General features: G+C 40.7%; 1 protein-coding gene across 1 annotated transcript in view; it reads right to left on the minus strand.

Moving 5' to 3' along the window:
• GMPR (guanosine monophosphate reductase) overlaps positions 1–20,292 on the minus strand; it is a 105,938-nt gene that overhangs the window by 18,365 nt on the left and 67,281 nt on the right. The window contains exons 7-8 of the mRNA XM_089682291.1: positions 19,822–19,864; positions 10,827–10,986 (exon numbers count right to left, since the gene is read on the minus strand). Of these exons, the coding sequence (XP_089538417.1) occupies positions 10,827–10,986; positions 19,822–19,864 (203 nt within the window). The remainder of the gene's footprint in view (positions 1–10,826; positions 10,987–19,821; positions 19,865–20,292) is intronic.

The following is a 20,292-nucleotide window of genomic DNA, read 5'->3' on the forward strand; positions in this document are numbered from 1 at the left end:
CCCTGGTGAACAAGCAGGTCGGAGCTTAGATTCCACGCCTTGGGGGATTCCGGTCTGTGGAGTGTTAGAGGCTACCGCAGTTGGATTCCTGACAGCGGACCTCTCCTCAAGTCTCCTGCGGCGGTGGAGAGGGTGTCTCCTCTCAGCGGAGGAGAGTGGGCCTCTCCTGCACCTGTCCCCTCAGCGGCCAGTGTAATGGCGGTGCCGAAGAAGCCAGAAACCGGAAGTTGGAAACCGGAACTCGGCTTCACAATGAGGATTGGAGCGCAGGTGCAGCCGCTCCATCCATCATCTGTCCTCGCTGCTCGCCACACAGGAATTTCTCCTCGCATTTGGCGAGCGGGTGAGCAGCTTTTTCAAGCCCTGCCATAGACACACTCCTAAACCTTGTGGACAGCCTTCCCAGAAGAGTTGAAGCTGTTAAAGCTGCAAAGGGCGGGGCCAACTCAATATTTAACCCTACGGACTAAGACTGGGATGCCATTAAAGTTCACTTTTGGCAATATAGTGTATCTATATATATATATATATATATATATATATATATAGGCAGATGTGCAGAAATGCTGTAAAGTAATAATTCTTTCAAAAATATATATTTAGATTGTTTATTTTTTATCAATTTACAAAATGCAAATCAATATTTGGTGTGACTATCCTTTGGCTTTAAACCAGCAACAGTTCTTACACTTGCACAGTCGGGGAACATCAGGGATTTTGTAGGATTAGAGTCAGATGTACGATTAATCAATTATAGCAATCAGGTACTAATGAAATTCAATCTCATATGTAGGTTGAAACACGGTCATTAACTGAAACAGAAACAGCTGTGCAGGAGGCTTAAAGCTGGGAGAGGAATAGCCAAACTCTGTTACTAAGGTGAGGTTGTGGAAGACAGTTTTATGTCACAGGTCATACACCATAAAAAAATACTGTCCACAACAACAAGATACAAGGTAGTTATACTGCATCAGCAAGGTCTCTCCCACGCAAATATTTCAAAGCAGACTGGGGTTTCAAAATGTGCTGTCCAAGCACTTTTAAAGAAGTGCAAAGGAACAGGCAACATTGAGGACTGTAGATGCAGTGGTCGGCCAAGGAAGCTTAATGCAACAGATGAAAGACACATCATGCTTTTGTTCCTTTGACACTGGAAGATTCTGGAAATACTATCAGCACAGAACTGGTGGAAACCAATGGGTGCCAGGTACATCTATCTACTATCCCAAGAAGTCTCACCAGAAGTGGTCATCATGGAAGAATTGTGGCCAAAAAAAACATACCTCCAAGTGAATCAACTATGCATGTAAACATAAGAACTGGGCAGAGAAATGGCAGCAGTTACTCTGGACTGATGAGTCAAAATTTGATATATTTAGCTGTAGCAAGAGGCAGTTTGTTCACTGAAGGGCTGGAGAGCAGTAAAATAATAAGAACGTACAGGCAACAGTGAAGCATAGTGGAGGTTCCTTGCAAATTTGGGTTTGCATTTTTGCAAATGGACTGGGTTATTTTGTCAGGATCTTTGGTGTCCTCAGTGCTAAGAAATACAGGCAGATACTTATCCATCATGTTATACCATCAGGGAGGCGTGTGATTGGCCTCAAATTTATTCTGCAGCAGGACAAGAACCACAAACATACTGTACAACCAATGTCATTAAAAAATATCTTCTGCATAAAGAAAAACAAGGAGGCCTGGGATTGATGGCTTTGCCCCCACAGAGCCCTGATCTCAACATCAAGTCTGTCTGGGATTACATGAAGAGGCAGAAGGATTTGAGGCAGCCTACATCCACAGAAGATCTGTGGTTAGTTCTCCAAGATGTTTGGAACAACCTACCTACCGAGTTCCTTCAAAAACTGTGTGCAAGTTTACATAGAAGAATTGATGCAGCTTTGAAGGCAAAGGGTAGTCACACCAAATATTGATTTGATTTGGATTTCTCTTCAGCTCTTTTCATTTCCATTTTGTTAATTGATGAAAATAAACTATTATCACCTCTATTTCAGAAAGCATTCTTAATTCACAGCATTTTGTCTCACCTGCCTAAATGTTTGCATGGTAGTGTGGTATGTGTGTATATACAGTTGTGACCAAAATTATTCAACCCCCACTGAAATTGAGTGTTTTGGCCAGTTTGACATTGCTTTTGATCATTCAGTCATCTTGCTTACATTTACATTAAAGAGGCACTTGTAGGTCAGACAAATATAACATAACAGTTATAATGAAATAACCACAAATGTCTTTTCTGTGCTCACAGCATTATCAGTTTTATTCAACCCCCAAGTGACATTCAATCTTAGTACTTAGTACAGCATCCTTTTACAGTTATAACAGCTTTTAAACGTGAAGCATAGCTTGACACAAGTGTCTTGCAGCGATCTACGGGTATCTTCGCCCATTCTTCATGGGCAAAGGCCTCCAGTTCAGTCACATTCTTAGGCTTGCGCACTGCAACTGCTTTCTTTAAGTCCCACCAGAGGTTCTCAATCGGATTTAAGTCTGGTGACTGCGATGGCCACTCCAAAATGTTCCAGCCTTTCCTCTGCAACCATGCTCTAGTGGACTTGGAGGTATGCTTGGGATCATTGTCCTGTTGAAAGGTCCAACGTCTCCCAAGCCTCAGGTGTGTGACGGACTGCATCACGTTTCCATCCAATATCTCCTGGTACTGAAGAGAATTCATGGTACCTTGCACACGCTGAAGCTTCCCTGTACCTGCAGAAGCAAAACAGCCCCAAAGCATGATTGACCCTCCACCATGCTTCACAGTAGGCAAGGTGTTCTTTTCATCATAGGCCTTGTTCTTCCTCCTCCAAACATAGCGTTGATCCATGGGCCCAAACAGTTCTAATTTTGTTTCATCAGTCCACAGAACACTATCCCACAACTTTTGTGGTTTGTCCACATGGCTTTTGGCATACTGCAGTCGACTCTTCTTATTCTTTGGAGACAGCAAGGGGGTACGCCTGGGAGTTCTGGCACGGAGGCCTTCATTACGCAGTGTGCGTCTTATTGTCTGGGCTGAAACTTCTGTACCCACATCTGACAAATCTTTTCTCAGTTCCTCAGCAGTCACACGGGGACTTCTCTCCACTCTACGCTTCAGGTAGCGCACAGCAGTCGAAGTCAGCATCTTCTTTCTGCCACGACCAGGTAGCGTTTCAACAGTGCCCTTTGCCTTGAATTTGCGAATGATGCTTCCTAAGGTGTCTCTTGGTATGTTTAACATCTTTGCAATCTTCTTATAGCCATTGCCCTTCCTGTGAAGAGAAATCACCTCTTCTCTTGTCTTCCTGGACCATTCTCTTGCCTTCACCATGTTTGTAACCACACCAGTAAATGTCTAGAAGGAGCTGAGTATCACAGTCATTTTAAAGCTGCCTAATTGGTGCTTATTATGCTTGATTGCTGCTCGGTGACATCCACAGGTGTTTTCAATACCTGATGGAAAGCACCTGTATGAACCTCTGTTCTTCAGAGTGGTAGTCTTTAAGGGGTTGAATAATTGTGGCAATGAAGAAACCACATAAGAACCATTTACTACTGTATTACATAAACAATTGATGTCATTTTAGTTGCATTTGGGTAGTTACAACGTCCTTGTAGGATTTGATTCTGAATACAATTCCAAATGTACACTATAGTCCCTAAACCCCTTTACAGCATTGGGGGTTGAATAATTTTGGTCACAACTGTATATATATATATATATATGTGTATATATATATACACACACAGCGCCTTGAAAAAGATTTCATACCCCTTAACATTTTCCACATTTTGTCACGTTACAACCAAAAACGTAAATGTATTTTATTGGGATTTTATGTGATAGACCAAGACAAACTGGCACATAATTGTGAAGCGGAAGGAAAATGATAAATGGTTTTCAACATTTTTTACAAATAAATATTAGAACCACCTTTCACTGCAATTACAGCTGCAAGTCTTTTTGGGGATGTCTCTACCAGCTTTGCATATCTAGAGAATTAAAGTTTTGTCAGATTGTCAGATTGGATGGAGAGCTTCTGTGAACAGCAATTTTCAAGTCTTTTAGCAGATTCTCAATTGGATTTAGGTCTGGACTTTGACTGGGCCATTCTAACACATGAATATACTTTGATCTAAACCATTCTATTGTAGCTCTGGCTGTATGTTTAGGGCTGTTGTCCTGCTGGAAGATGAACCCCAGTCTCAAGTCTTTTGCAGACTCTAACAGGTTTTCTTCTAAGATTGAAAGCATCCCCACAACATGCTTCATGGTGGGGATGTAGTGTTCAGGGCAGGGGTGGACCGACCACTTGGAAACTCGGGCACTGCCTGAGGGCCCGGGGTCGGTAGGGGGCCCAATGAGATGCCCCTGGTACCTTTTTCATAGGCTTTTTTGAGTTTGGGCAAGGACACAGGGGCCCCATGATCCCTTATTGCCCGGGGGCCCCATGAGTTGTCAGTCCGCCCCTGATTCAGGGTGATGTGCAGTGTTCGTTTTCAGCCACACAGCATTGTGCTTTTAGGCCAATAAGTTCAATTTTGGTCTCATCTAACCATAGCCCCTTCTTCCATATGTTTGCTGTGTCCCACACATGGCTTCTCGCAGACTGAAGACGGGACTTCTTATGGTTTTCTTTCAACATTTACTTTCTTCTTGCAACTCTCCCATCCAGGCCAGATTTGTGGAGTGCACGACTAATATTTGTCCTGTGTACAGATTCTCCCACCTGAGCTGTGGATCTCTGCAGCTCCTCCAGAGTTACCATGGGCCTCTTGGCTGCTTCTCTGATTAATGCTCTCCTTGCCCGGCCTAACACTTTAGGAGGATGACCATGTCTTGGTAGGTTTGCAACTGTGCCATAATCTTTCCATGTTCTGATGATGGATCTGAAAGATGTTCACTGCTCCGTGAGCAGTTCAAAGCTTGGGATATTTTTTCCATAACCTAATGCCTCTTTAAATTTCTCCACAATTTTATCCCTGACCTGTCTGGTGTGTTCCCTGGCCTTCATGGTGCCGTTTGTTCACTAATGTTCTCTAACAAACCTCTGAGGGCTTCACAGAACAGCTATATTTATCTTGAGATTAAATTACACACAGGTGGACTATATTTACTATTTAGGTGACTTCTGAAGGCAATTGGTTTCACTAGATTTTAGTTATCGGTATCAGGGTAAAGGGGACTGAATACAAATGCATGCCACATTTTTCACATATTTATTTGTAAAGAATTTTAAAAACCATTTATCATTTTCCTTCCACTTCACAATTATGTGCCACTTTGTGTTGGTCTGTCACATAAAATCCCAATAAAATACATTTATGATTTTGGTTGTAACAAGACAAAATGTGGAAAATTTCAAGGGAGTACTTTTTATAAGGGTGTGTGTGTGTGTGTGTGTGTGTGTGTGTGTGTGTGTGTGTGTGTGTGTATATATATATATATATATATATATATATAAATATATATATATATATAAATATATATATATAAATATATATATAAACAATTCTAAAAATCACAGGGTCTTCATTTTGGTATTGGTGAGAAACGGTCCGGATTCTACATACATATGTACCAGATGCAAACAGAAGTTGCCAGGCTAATCTTAACAGCTTTGTACTCAACTTAAAATCTTTTTCTGCGCCCAATGAGGGACACAGCTTGATGATAATTAAAAAGAGAAGTACAGCCAAAGCTTTTTTGGCCATACTTGTCTTCTGGGTCACAGGAGTGCACTTTACTTTGCTCTTCTTTGTCCCAGAGTCAGATGATAGCGGGCAATAGCCTGTCACAGTGCTGCTCCAGGCTCTGGAAGGATCCCAACCATATTCTTGGAATCCACCCAGCTCTTGCATTGACAACTGGCTCCAGGTCTCAGAGTATGGCTGAGAGCTGGAGCTAGCTGCACCCACCTCCTCTCCAGCCTGGTGCTCCACTGAGCACTGGAGGGGCAGAGTGGAGAGCAGTGACTGACAGTCACTGCTCTCCATTTCGACCTTCCCAAAAATTGATCAGTTAGCAGTCATGTGATCGCTCATTTCTCAGGCTTAGAGCTGATGCTGCAGCTTGAGTAGGTATGTCTGTTTTTTTATATTGCAAAACATCTCCAATAAGCAGCTAGGGCAGGGGTGGGCAAACTTTTTGACTTGAGGGCCGCAATGGGTTCATATATTGGACGCGGGGGCCGGACCAAGAGTAGATGAATGATGTGTATGTGTCATCCATAGTAAGTATAGTAATATTCCCCCATAGTAAGCATAGTAATTAATCCCCCATATAGTAATTCATCCCCCATATAGTAATTCATCCCCCCTATAGTAATTCATCCCCCATATAGTAATTCATCCCCCATATAGTAATTCATCCCCCATAGTAATTCATCCCCCATAGTAATTCATCCCCCATATAGTAATTCATCCCCCATATAGTAATTCATCCCCCCTATAGTAATTCATCCCCCATATAGTAATTCATCCCCCCTATAGTAATTCATCCCCCCTATAGTAATTCATCCCCCATATAGTAATTCATCCCCCCTATAGTAATTCATCCCCCATAGTAATTCATTCCCCATATTAATTCATCCCCCATATAGTAATTCATCCCCCATATTAATTCATCCCCCATATTAAGTCCCCAAGTCCCCCCATGTCAATTCACTTACCTTTGCTCCGCGCGTTCCTCTCGCCGTGTTCCCGCGCCGTTCCGGTGTAGCATGAAAATCTGTCTCCTATGAGGATCTGTCCCCCTCGACGTGTCTGCGCATGTGCCAGTTTCAGGCATTAGCAGCCGATCGGCGATCTCCGGCACATGCGCAGATACGTCGAGGGGGACAGATCTTCATAGGAGACAGATTTTCATGCTACACCGGTCTTCAGGGCGAACTGTGAGAGGAGCCTAGCGGGAGCCTAGCTCCGCGGGCCGGATTAAAAGGTCCGCCGGGCCGTAGTTTGCCCACTGCTGAGCTAGGGTTATATTATTGAAGTGTAAATAGACACTACTGCAGGCTCCTTCTTACATCAGTATCCCCATCAGAGTCCCCCCCCCCTTGTCAGTGCATAAATCTGTGTCCTCATCAGAGTCCCTCCTTACATCAGTGTCCGCATCCGAGTCTCCCCTTGCATAAGTGTCCCCATCAGAGTCCCTCTTACCTCTGTATTAGGGCTTACAGAGCAGTGTAGCAGCATTGGGACCCATGGGGTGCAGAAGGCCTAGACAGAGGAAGTTCTGTCCCCCCTGTGAATGCTCAGGTAAACACAGCATTGGTTGCTGGATGTTGGAGGCCCTAGAAACCAACAACACGGCGTAACGCTCCCACTCCTCTTGCTGGCCTGTAGGCAGCATCAGAGAGGTGACATGGACAAAGCAGAGCACTAAGCAGCAGCAACAAGCCATTTCTATGGAGGTTATAAAATAACTCTACCAGTACATTAACATTTTGTACTTACTTATTGCACTGCCTCACTCTGCTATACATTGCCTGTTCCAGAACGCCCTAATCTTTATGCCATGGTGTACGGTTTCTAGTCCGCATCACCTTAGTCTGTATGCTAGGCTGTACATTTCCTATTCTGCACCGACTTACCTCGTATGCCATGCTGTATGTGACCTATTCCACACGCCTCACTCCATATGCCATGCTACACATTCCATACTTCTGACCACCTTTCCTATATCTGCACATTTCCTATTCTGCACTGGCACATTCTGTATACTTTGTTGTATATCTTATATCCCACACTTCCCTATTCAGTACACTATGCTGTGCACCATCTCACTCTGTACTCCATATATACATTCCATATTTTAAACTGACAAATTCTGCACTTTTTTTAGTCCAGAGTGCCCCATTCTATACTTTGTGCTATATATTTTGTTTGTATTTTGTATAATGTCCACTCATTCTGGATTCTTTGATATATATATTCCACATCATCCCATTTTGTATGTGGTGCTATACATTCCCTATTCCACACCCCCTCATTCTGTATGCTATGCTGCTCACTGTATATTTCTCATTGCTTCATTCTGTGCTGTACATTCCTTATTCCACAGAAGCGCATTCAGTATGCTGTGCTGTACATTGCATGCTCAATTCTTAAAGTGACACTGTGGCTAGCTCCTCATAACCAACCTGTTAAAAAAAAGAAGATAAATACCCTTCTCAGAAGCCTAAAATGTTACTGTATTGAAGGTCTACGGCTGCCTCTGGTATGTGACATTTCCAGGTGTGTCCTCTACCTAGTACCCCTACATGTACCACAGTTTGTCTTGCTAAAGGACACAGTAGTCACATATGGATTAGCAGAAGGAATCACAGCATGTAGCTAGGGATCTGGTAGTGGACACACTGGGAGGTTTTGTATACAGCAACTAGAAATCTGCAATTCAGTGAAGTTTTAGGCCACTGACCACCAGAAAGATATTTATCTTTATCTTTTATAGGCTGGTCTAAGTGTTATTATGTTAAGTTAGGAACATAACCAACCTAAAGGATAAATGTACTCAATGTAATGTAATCAATGTAATCAATGAACATTTATCCTTTTTCTCTAGGCTCCTGGGTGAATAAGACCAACTCTCACTCTCCACAGATCCATGCTTACATTTATAACACCACCATTGTTATACTCTTCAGCCATTCTTCACCTGCCATGGTAATTAAAGTGTTGTATAGTGGTGTTCTTTTATTTGTTGGGACCAATTCAAATGTTTGCTATGGGGCCCTGTGATTTCTAGTTACACTTCTGCATGACACCTATGGCCTTTTATCATTTACCCTCATCATGGTCCCTTATCATTCCTTTCAATAGTTTAAATACTATTGTTGTTAGGCTTACTGATCTGTAGTTACCAGATATATATATTGGCTCTTTTTTGAATATTGGTACCCGTTTGCTTTTCACCAATCAGCTGGTACTATTTCAGTCAGTAAGCTGTCCTTAAAAATTAACAATAATGGTCTGGCTATGATACAGCTAAATTCTTTGAGAACTCTCGGGTGTAAGTCATCTGATCTTTGAGATTTAGTCACGTTATTTTTTTTCTAGTCTTTTTGTTAACACTGGTCTCTGTCAGCTACAAGGGTACATTCAATACAATGTTATTAACATTACTGTCTTGTTTATTATACCCCTCCTTTTCATTTGAATAAACTGAGAAGAATGCATTTCATGAAGTTGCCTTCTCCTTGTCACTTGTGACCAAATTCCCCTGATTATCCTTTATGAGGCCAATATGCTCTGACCTAGCCTTTTTACTATAAAAATATTTGGAAAATTTGCATTTCTCTCCTCTGCAAAGTGTCTTTTGTAACATATTTTAGCTATCCTGATCACACTCAATATATTTATTAAAGGACTGTTTTGTTCTCATTAATATGCGTTTTTACTAGTGGTGCACCGAAATGAAAATTCTAGTGCCGAAACCGATACTGAAAATTCAGAATGCATGTAGCCGAAAACTGAACCGAAACCGAAATGTCTGTGTATGTGGGGGTGGGGAACCGATCCCATTTAGTGTCACATAATATGGAGCACAGCTTATTAAAGTTGGTTCTTTTAAAATTGACTGTCCTATCCTTATGTGTCCCTTTCCTATAATTTATAGCAAATGTAATTACTCTGTGATCATTGTCACCTAAATTATCCATAACATCCACATCTGCAATCAGCTTTTTGCTATAACTCTGAGATGTATCTGTATCTGAAGCAGTATTTATTACTTTGGCTGCAGCTGGGCCCATAACCTGTTGGAAACCTGCTGCAAATTTGATTCCTACCAAGCAAGATAATGCTGGACACACAGCTAAGCCCTTCTTATTTTATTGGGATCCTTGATTGTCACACCAGCTGGAAAAAGAACCATTCATTTAAACTGGAAGATCCACAGAGCTTGCTCACTATACACAGTTAGAACTGAAATATGTTGTATGTTGTAAAACTGAAAGTGTCATTCTGCCATTACTGAGAAACATAACACATTTGCAATGTTAGGGTATATAATAGATCCTGTGTCTGTTTTTCCAGGTTTCATTTATAAGAACCCTAACTGAAGTTAGTGATAGTAAGCCAGTAGTTCAGCCAGAGAAATGGTCAAAATCCACTATAAGTTGATTGGCAGAAGAGCATTCATTTATGTGGTCATTTTCATGTACTTTTGGGGCAGCCAGTTAAATAACGTACATTCGTACAAAGACCATCAAGGGTTCCCTAGATAACAAAAGGCAATACTGAGGCCCTAAATGAACTAACACACCTCTACCCTCATGTATCCCTCCTGTCTTAAATTCAAATATGCCACATGACTTACTTGTCTTTGAGATAAGCCTTTAAGTTGCTCCCAGAACTTGCTAATGCTTCCCTTAAGCAAAAATCATGACAAAATCCATATGTGTCACCATTACTGTCATGATCTAGCCTGCAGTTTTCAGTTTGCAAAATTCTTACTCCTTTCTGCAGTGGTTCTGCTAGACCCGTGATTCCATTTACATGTGCTGCTGGCTTCTGTGTTCACCTATGGGTGTCGCCTGCTCTACTGTGGAATTATATCCCTTTCCCTTCTACCACTTCCTGGCTCACCTCCCAGTATGTTTCCCTATATACAGACATGCTCAGTGCAGTCCATGTTGCCTGAACAACTTCTCAGTTTCTTTGTGCTCCTGGTTTGCCTTGTAGTGCTTGTATTTTGTGCCTGACTACCCATGAACTGACCTTGGCTTCATCTACTGTTTTCACTTGCCTGCTACCCACCCTGAGTGGAACTATTGTTACACTCCTGAGGTCAAAGAATTCTTGTACTGACATTTGATTTTTCCTTATACCTGTATTCAGCTACTCCACCAGCATGTTTCTTCATTGCTGTGTCTGAACTCATGCCATAAAAAAGCATCACTTTTTTGCCGTTCTTTTCCATAACTTCTCCAGTGCATTGGTCATGCCCAGCTAGCATTCCTCCAAGCATCACAAAGTCTGCTCCAGCTCCTGAATAAACAGAAAATTAGTATATATAAAGAAATAGAAGCAATTAAACCAATGTAGCTGCATAAAAATGTTTATTTAAAGGATCTACACAGAGTATAAAAACATTTGCCATTGTATTAACATTCTGTAACTGGCTTCAAGCAGGCCAAGCAAGTCAGGTTCTTTATTCTACTTACAAATTTAGCCTTAAGAATTTCTGCAGATGGTCTCCGTATAGCAACAAATAAATAAATACAGTAGATGTTCAGAAAATTCAAAGGACATTTTCTTTCATGAGCCCACTCATACCAATGGCAAGTTTGCCGACTGATTGCATGATAGAAAATGGGCAACTCAAGTTACAGACTGATACTGGCCGATGCAAATGTGATAAAATCTTCCAATACAGTGGGGTTGATTTACTAAAACTGGAGAGTGCAAAATCTAGTGCAGCTGTCAAAGGTAGCCAATCAGCTTCTAACTTCAGCTTGTTTAATTAAGCTTTGACAAAAAACTGGAAGCTGATTGCTTTCTATGTAGAGTCTCACCATATTTTGCACTCTCGAGTTTTAGTAAATTAACTCCAATGTGATTACAAATACACCAGATAAAACTTAAGTGGAGAAACCTGTTGTATCAGCCTTGAAAAAAACAATTCATGTATAATCTGTGTTCCAATGTCTTCTTGGCATATATTTTAAGCTGCACCAACCACAGATGACTGAAATCAACAGGGCTTCCTAGTATGCAAGTTTATAAAAATTGTATAACCTCTCCCTCAAAACATATTATTGTCGTCACTTATCACATAATGCATGTTTGAGGAACTAATATATAAGAATTGCTCAGGATAATTGTGTACCTGTCTTATAAAGAAATGAACCTATTTTGGGAATAAAGGATACAGACAATTCATAAGGATTAGTCATACTATGCAGTACTCAAATCTCGCTGTTTCATTTAAGGTATTTAGCTTGATTATAGGTTTGGAAATCAGAACAGATGCGTCCATACTGTTCATACTAATCCCAAGACAATTTGGCAAGGTTATAAGGATGCAAGGTTAGCTATTAGCCTGCATACTAGGGAATGGAAAAAATAGCCAGAAAATTAAATGTACTTGTACACTAAAGAATTAAAACTGACCAGCATGCGAGTCAGGTTTGCCCTTCTATCAAGAAATAGTTTTCTCCAACACCACAGAGTTGATTTTCTCACATTCTGACAGGCTGATGTTCTCTGTCAGATGTTGCTGGTGGGAAGACAATAGTTCTGAATACATGAAAAGTGTATTGTGTTATATTTAAGAATAAACAAACCCAACTAATGACTGGAAGGATTAATGCTAAAATAATTGAGCCTTATAATTAAAATGCAGGACTTACTGGAGAAGTCTCCAAAGCTGGCATTCTTGGAGAGACCAATGACACAAAGAGAAGGGGGATACAGAGACTAATATAATTAGACATGCAATTACTCGGAGAACCAGTGTTCAAGGGGGTGTATAAATAAGGGAAGCCATGGAAATTATTGACTGAGCACACAACATAACTCGCCCAAATAAATGCAGGGTATGCGTATTAAGTCATAACATAATGGTGGTCCTTTACATTATAATAATATTTTCTGTTAGTAGAATCTGAGGCATCTCTGTTAATCTTTTTCCATACATTTGTAAATTATCAGCAGAATATCTAAATCAATTTCCTAGCTTTGAAACAGTGAATTCTGACTGTCAATGAGATTTGTCTAACCAAGGCGGCCTATAATTTGTGCCAAGCAGCATTGTCAGTAATGGACAACGTAAGTTATAAACACAAAGGACTGCTTTCTAGAGTACAAAAATACATTACGATAGAGAATATATCTTCTACAACATAATAAGATATAGATAAAGGTACTTGAAAGTTAAGTAGATAAGTCAACAAAATAATTGGCTTTAATAAATTAAGAAACTATTTTAGGGTGGTCATAAATGAGCAGAATGGTTTGCTGTGTGACCACTTCCCCAAAGCTGGCCATGCATGTTACCATCATAGTACAGTAGTTCTAAAGTAAATTGCACAATCTGCTCTTATGCAGCACTCACCCCTGGAGGGGCTGCTGGAAATAACCCAGATCTCCCCTACCTGGTCAAAGGCTATCAGCTAAAGAACCAACTCCACAGCACATTGACAAACTCAGGTTCAGTCTATGGTTGGACTTTTTGAAGATTTATTGCTGCACTTGAACACAGGAGGGTGGAGGGTGAGGGTGAAGGATACTCAAAAAAACAAGCAGGTAGAGGAGAACAGTTTGTTAAGTTTGCTAAGATTGCAAAGTTCCTCAGTAGCAGCCCTAAGTATTGCTGGAGGGAGAGGGGATAGCCAGTTAGTCTGGGACTCTGAATGAACAGTCACAATCCATGCAGCAACCTCTGGCCTCTAACCCTCAAAGTACTGGCACCCCTGGAGTTCTAGGCAAAAAGGTTCTACTCACAATGTCCATAGACTGCTCCCAAACCAGCTTTCCTGCTACACTCTCCAGTGAAAGGGTTTCCTGTCCAGCTGAGCTTTCACAGGCAGAGTGTCTTCCAGCAAGTTTTTTTAAGTCCATGTTCAACCAAGACCCTAAGCCGAGTACATGGCCTAACAGCAACAGCCCTTCTGTAAAATACAAGCTGCCTCCTAGGGGGAGACCCCAGGAAAGATAGCTTTGATTAGACTCCCCCAAACATTTGTCTTCTTGGCAGCCACACCTTCTGGACCTCCCTCCCAAGGATTGGCTGAGGTCAGATAAATATTGATAACCCAACGGTTAACCCTCCTACTTTTTTTCAGAAAGCTTCTTCAAGAGCTAAGCAAGAGCAATCAACCACCAGGCTTAGGGATAGACCTGATCAAACCTGGAAAATAGATAGCTGTTCAGTTGGATACAACAGAGCCAAAAACTAAATTTATCAAGCCAAGGGAAGGGTGTTACACATAATATGTATTGTTAACTATAAGCCTGCCTATGATATCTAGTATGATTTATGAGGTTGAATCTAAAACTGGCCATACGTGTTGTAATCTATTTTTACAATATCATTTTTGTTACCACAATCTCTGCAGTGCAATGGCTTACCTGGCTGGTAATAAATTAAACTGATTATTCAGGTAGGCTTTTGCACCAGAGTTAGTGGTATGTTAGTTACACACACTATATAGATGTTGGTAAAGCTAAATGAGATTGTACAGAGACAACCATGTTTAATGTAAATGTAGCTAGCTTTACAGTGCAGTAACCATGTTCAGAAGGATGTTTTCTCTACTGTACTTAGCCACTTGCCCAATCACAACAGGGGAGGGTTTTTTTTTCCTTTTCATAGAAGGCTTGATTAAGCTGAAAGATTAAACAAGATCCCCCCAGCATGCTCTGAGCATAGTGTAGGATTCCTTACGGTAGGTAGAAGTGCAGGGTTCTTTAGGGTAGAAGTGTCAAGCACCTAGAACAGTCTTTGTAACACAGGATAACCCTTGAAATAACTTTCAGGTCTCAGGCAACAATATAAAATATATTTTATAACTACAGTTCATGATACATCAGCGTAATGGTCAGTGGTCATGCTCCTTGCACATGTGGTCATTGGGAAGAATCTCCCCCTTATAGATAGGTTTAAAGATCAATAGCATCAATAGAATCTAATCTGAAAGGCAGAAATTGCTCATTATTCACGGAACCCCTAGCATTCTCTGAAGGAACCCTAGGGTTCCACTGAAACCTGACTGAGAAAGATTGACCTAGAGTATTGGAGGAGGTCAAATTTCCACATACGGTGTGCTCAGATTGAGAGGGTCTTATGCTCCAAGAAGGAAAATTCACTTTCAATTCATCAATCTTTGCTAATAAAGGCATCTGCAGGCAGATTAATTAACCAGCCAGTTTTTAACTAAGTAAACCTTGGCAGAGATTTTTTAGATCTACAAAGCATAAAACATTACATTTTGAGTATAAGTTTACAAAACGTATATAGTGAAAAAACCGCTGGGTGTAGCTGATAAGATTATAGTATTTTAGTTGCAAATGGGGAAATCCCGCCTGTGAGTTTATAGAAGATGCTACAAATCTAACATCATACTGAAACACAAATCATTATTATCTATTAGTTATTCCGCTCAAACATTGCTATGCTAACAACAAAACCTTTGAAGAAGCATCATTGCATTGCAGAGCTATATATCTTATAGAAAACCAATGAAACTCTTCACATCTATCTCTTTTGTAGAAATAATATGTAGACCTTACCATTTATACAGTTAATTAAAGTGAAACTAAACGCTGGTTTAGAAAATATATATTCAGGTATGTATTCTTAACTAAAAAAATTACACTCTGATGTGCTAAGCCTGCTCCAAATCTCCAAATTAAAGTTTTGGAGAGTAAGTGTCACTTTACTTGAACTGAGCAATATTTCAGTGATCTGACAACGTAATTGATTACTTTCGGTTACAGCACTTTCCACTTCAAAATAAATAACCAAAACATGTGTCTGTAGGATAGCAAACAGTTTCTGCCTGTGAAAGAGCAGTGTGTGGGATCTCTAGAAGGGTCTGAAAATGACTTGAGGTTTTTCAAGCAATATGTGTCTTTTGAGAATTATTTGGGTAAAGAGTGGGTCACATTTAAAAGGTGAATTTGTACATATAATCTTGGTTTTCCAAGTCGGTAAAGAATCTTTAGGACAGCGGGCTATACAGCTTTGTATACAGAGAATGTCTGACCATTGGCCAAGCTGTGCACAACATGACAGAAGGTATCAGCAGTCTGGTGATGTTACATAGTTACATAGTTAGTCTGGCAGAAAAAAGACAAAAGTCCATCCAGTTCAGCCATAGAAAAAAAAAAAGTTATAATCCTATACCCACAGTTGATCCAGAGGAAGGCAAAAAACCCAGCAAAGCATGACTCAATTTGCTCCTGCAGAGAAAAACATTCCTTCCTGATCCCCGGAGAGGTAATTGGATATTCCCTGGATCAACTTTACTTATAAATATTAGTATCCAGTTATATTATGTGTATCTAGGAAAGAGTCCAGGCCTTTTTTAATGCAATCCACTGAGCTGGCCAGAACCTGGCCAGAACCAACTTTTGAGGGAGTCCAGTCCACATTTTCACAGCTCTTACTGTGAAGAAATCTTTCCATATTTGGACATTAAGGGGTTTATTTACTAAAGCTGGAGAGTCCAAAATCAGACTCCCTTCTGCATAGAAACCAATCAGCTTCCAGGTTTCATTGCCAAAGCTTCATTGAGCAAGCTGAGGTTAGAAGCTGATTGGTTTCTATGCAGAAGGGAGTCTGATTTTGGACTCTCCAGCTTTAGTAAATAAACCCCTAAATGTATTTTCCTCCAGGTGTAAAGAGTGCCCCCTTGTCCTCTGTGAAGACCTCAGGGTGAATCACTATATGTGATGGAGGACACGCAGAGTTCTCACTGCCACCATTGTCATGAGAAATCTGTGTGTCTATAAATATATATATATATTTATATATATATATATTGCATTCAGAAAGTATTCACACATTCAGACCCCCTTCACTTTTTTAAAAAATTTTTGCAGCCTGATAGTACAGTTGTTTGAATTTTCTTTCTCCTTACCTTACACTTAATGACAAGGTTAAAACACGATTTTAGATATGTTTGCAAATTTAGTAAAAATAAAAAAAACCTGAAATATCACATTGGTCAAAGTATTCAGAGCCTTTGCAACAACACTTGAAATTTTAGCTCAGGTGCCTCCCATTTCTTTGAATCGCTGTTGAGATGTTTCTAAACGTTGATTGGAGTCCATCTGTGATAAGCAAAATTGATTGAACATGATTTGGAAAGGCACACACCTCTCTATAAAAGTCCTCACAGCCGACAATGCAAACTGTATCAGAACAAAAGCTATGAGGTCAAAAGGAACTGCCTGCAGCGTTCAGAGACAGAATTATCAAAGGCAAAGATTTGAAGGCTACAAAAAATTTCTGCTGCATTGGAGGTTCCCAGGAGCATAATTATTAAATGGAAGAAGTTTGGTTCAACCAGGTCTTTTCCAAGTGCTGGTCGCCCGGCCAAACTGAGCAATCGGGGGAGAAGGGCCTTAGTATGAGAGATGACCAAGAACCTAATGGTCACTCTGACTAAGCTCCAGAAATCCTGTGTGGAGATGGGACAAATGTCTAGAAGGACAATCATCACTGCAGCCCTCCACCGATCTGGACTTTATGGCAGAGTAGCTAGACGGAAGCCTCTCCTCAGTACAAAACACATAGAAGCCCACTTGGAGTTTGCAAAAGCTTTTTTGCTCAGTTTGGCCAGCCAACGAGCTCTTGGAAGAGTCCTGGTTGTGCCAAATTGCTTCTATTTGAGAATTATGGAGAACACTGTGCTCTTGAGAACCTTCAGTGCAGCAGAGATATTTTTTGTAGCCTTCCCCAGATCTGTGCCTTGCAATAATCCTGTCTTTGAGCTCTACAGAAAGTTCCTTTGACCTCATGGCTTTTGGTCTGATACAGCATGTATTATCAGCTGTGAGGCATTTTATAGACAGATATGTGCCATTCCAAATTATGTCCAGTGAATTATTTACCACAGGTAGACTTCAATCAAGGTCTAGAAACATCTCAGCAATGATCAAGAGAAATGGGAGGCACCTGAGCTAAATTTCATGTGTTGTTGCAAAGGGTCTGAATACTTATGACAATATGATGTTTCAGTTTTTCCTTTTTCATACATCTTTGTCATTATGGGATACTGGGTATAGATTAATGAGAGAAAAAAAAGAATTTAAAAGCTGTAGTATCAGGCTGAAAAGATAACAAAATTGAAAAATGTGAAGGGGTCTTAATACTTTTTGAATGCACTGTATATGTAGAGATGCTCATAGAAGACTACTTCTCTGCAGGAAAAAAATAACAGAATACTTTCTTTACATGGACATTTTTATGGTGTTTGCTTGAGGTGTCACTTAAGCCACATAAGAAGAGTCTAAAGCTTGGTTGATGACTAGGGGGATAATATGCCTGCAAAAATCAGGGGGATAGCAAAATTGGTCAAAGCTGAGCATCTGCCTGTCAATTAAAAAGGGAGATGTACTTGTAGGTAGTTGGTGTCTTGTTGGACAGGCCTTGCTGGTGCAAACAGTGCAAATGTGTCAACTTATTATTATTATAAAGGATTTATATAGCGCCAACAGTTTGCTCAGCACTTTACAATATAAAGGGAGACAATACAGCTCAATACAAGAGGGTTAGGAGGGCCCTGCTTCTTGGAGCTTACAATCTAGGAGGGAGGGGCTGGTGGTACAAAAGGTAATAACTGTAGGGGATGAACTGATAGGAGGAATAGAAGATTCCGTTATTAGCTGAAGGCAGGATAGGCTTCCCTGAAGAGATAGGCTTTCAGAGATTGCCTAAAAGTGGGAAGAGTAGGCGATAGTCTGATACATTGGGGTAGAGAGTTCCAGAGGATGAGGGAGACTCTGGAGAAGTCCTGGAGATGAGCATGGGAGGAGGAAACAAGGGAGAAAGAGAGAAGGAGAGTGTGGGAGGAGCGGAGAGGACGGTTTGGGTGATATTTGGAAACAAGATTAGTGATGTGATTTGGGGCAGAGTTATAAACTTTGTTGTGACCATCCCTGTTCAACAGGGGCAAGGACTTCCATCAAAATCCAGCAGACTTCCAACAAGTATTTAGGGTGGACTAGTATTTAGGGTGGGCTACTGTTTAGGGTGGAAGTCGTAAGTATTTAGGGTGGGCTAGTATTTAGGGTGGAAGTTGGAAGTATTTAGGGTGGGCTAGTATTTAGGGTGGAAGTTGGAAGTATTTAGGGTGGGCTAGTATCTAGGGTGGAAGTTGGACGTATTTAGGGTGGGCTAGTATCTAGGGTGGAAGTTGGAAGTATTTAGGGTGGACTAGTATTTGGGGTGGGCTAGTATTTAGGGTGGGCTAGTATTTAGGGTGGAAGTTGGAAGCATTTAGGGTGGGCTAGTATTTAGGATGGAAGTTGGAAGTTTTTAGGGTGGGCTAGTATTTAGGGTGGAAGTTGGAAATATTTAGGGTGGGCTAGTATTTAGGATGGAAGTTGGAAGTATTTAGGGTGGGCTAGTATTTTGGGTGGAAGTCGGAAGTATTTAGGGTGGAAGTTGGAAGTATTTAAGGTGGGCTAGTATTTAGGGTGGAAGTCAGAAGTATTTAGGGTGAGCTGGTATTTAGGGTGGAAGTTGGAAGTATTTAGGGTGGGCTAGTATTTAGGGTGGAAGTAGGAAGTATTTAGGGTTGGCTAGTGTTTAGGGTGGAAGTAGGACATATTTAGGGTGGGCTAGTATTTAGGGTGGAAGTTGGACGTATTTAGGGTTGGCTAGTGTTTAGGGTGGAAGTTGGACGTATTTAGGGTGGGCTAGTATTTAGGGTGGAAGTTGGAAGTATTTAGGGTGGGCTAGTATTTAGGGTGGAAGTTGGAAGTATTTAGGGTGGGCTAGTATTTAGGGTGGAAGTTGGAAGTATTTAAGGTGGGCTAGTGTTTAGGGTGGAAGTTGGAAGTATTTAGGGTGGGCTAGTATTTAGGGTGGAAGTTGGAAGTATTTAGGGTGGGCTAGTACTTAGGGTGGAAGTTGGAAGTATTTAGGGTGGGCTAGTATTTAGGGTGGAAGTTGGAACTATTTAGGGTGGGCTAGTATCTTGTGGGCTAGCATCTAGTGTCTAATTGTATAACTAATTATGCAGAGTGCACTTTTCTATACACAAGTAACCTTGCAAAGTGTATTATGTCTTTGAGGAAGCCAAAAGGAAATTGATTATATGTGATAACACAATCTGCTGTACAGGTGTTGCATGCTGTCATAGGACTCACCAAATGCTTTTGCGACATCTCCTGGACAGCTGCAGCCTCCATCCTTTAAACAAGATAAAAATAGAATCACTCATACACATGCATGTGTAAATGATCTCTTTTATAGTATATATTATATTTGGAATTCTTCATATATGAATATACCATATTTATATATCTATTCTATTACAAGCATAAAATTCTAAATAACAGCTGAGAGCAGATCAAGGCTGATCATTGCCAGGGAGTACTGGCTAGGAAGATCTTCACAAAAGAAATAGAGCACAACATGCTACAGTTCATTTGATAATGTCATCTCCTAATGCAGTGGTTTTGTCACAGGAGACAGTTAGCAGTATGTCTTTGCTTTGTCTTAGATCTGGATCGCCATCTGGTGGACAAAGCAGAAAATTGTGTTGAACTTTCCTGGAATTACTATTTTGTAACATTTGGCTAAACCATAAAGTAAAATGATGCAATGTTACAAAATCA

Source organism: Staurois parvus, unplaced genomic scaffold (assembly GCF_062004578.1).
Source record: "Staurois parvus isolate SC_StPar_1 unplaced genomic scaffold, SC_StPar_1.0 ptg000287l, whole genome shotgun sequence".
Taxonomy (NCBI): Eukaryota; Metazoa; Chordata; class Amphibia; order Anura; family Ranidae; genus Staurois; species Staurois parvus.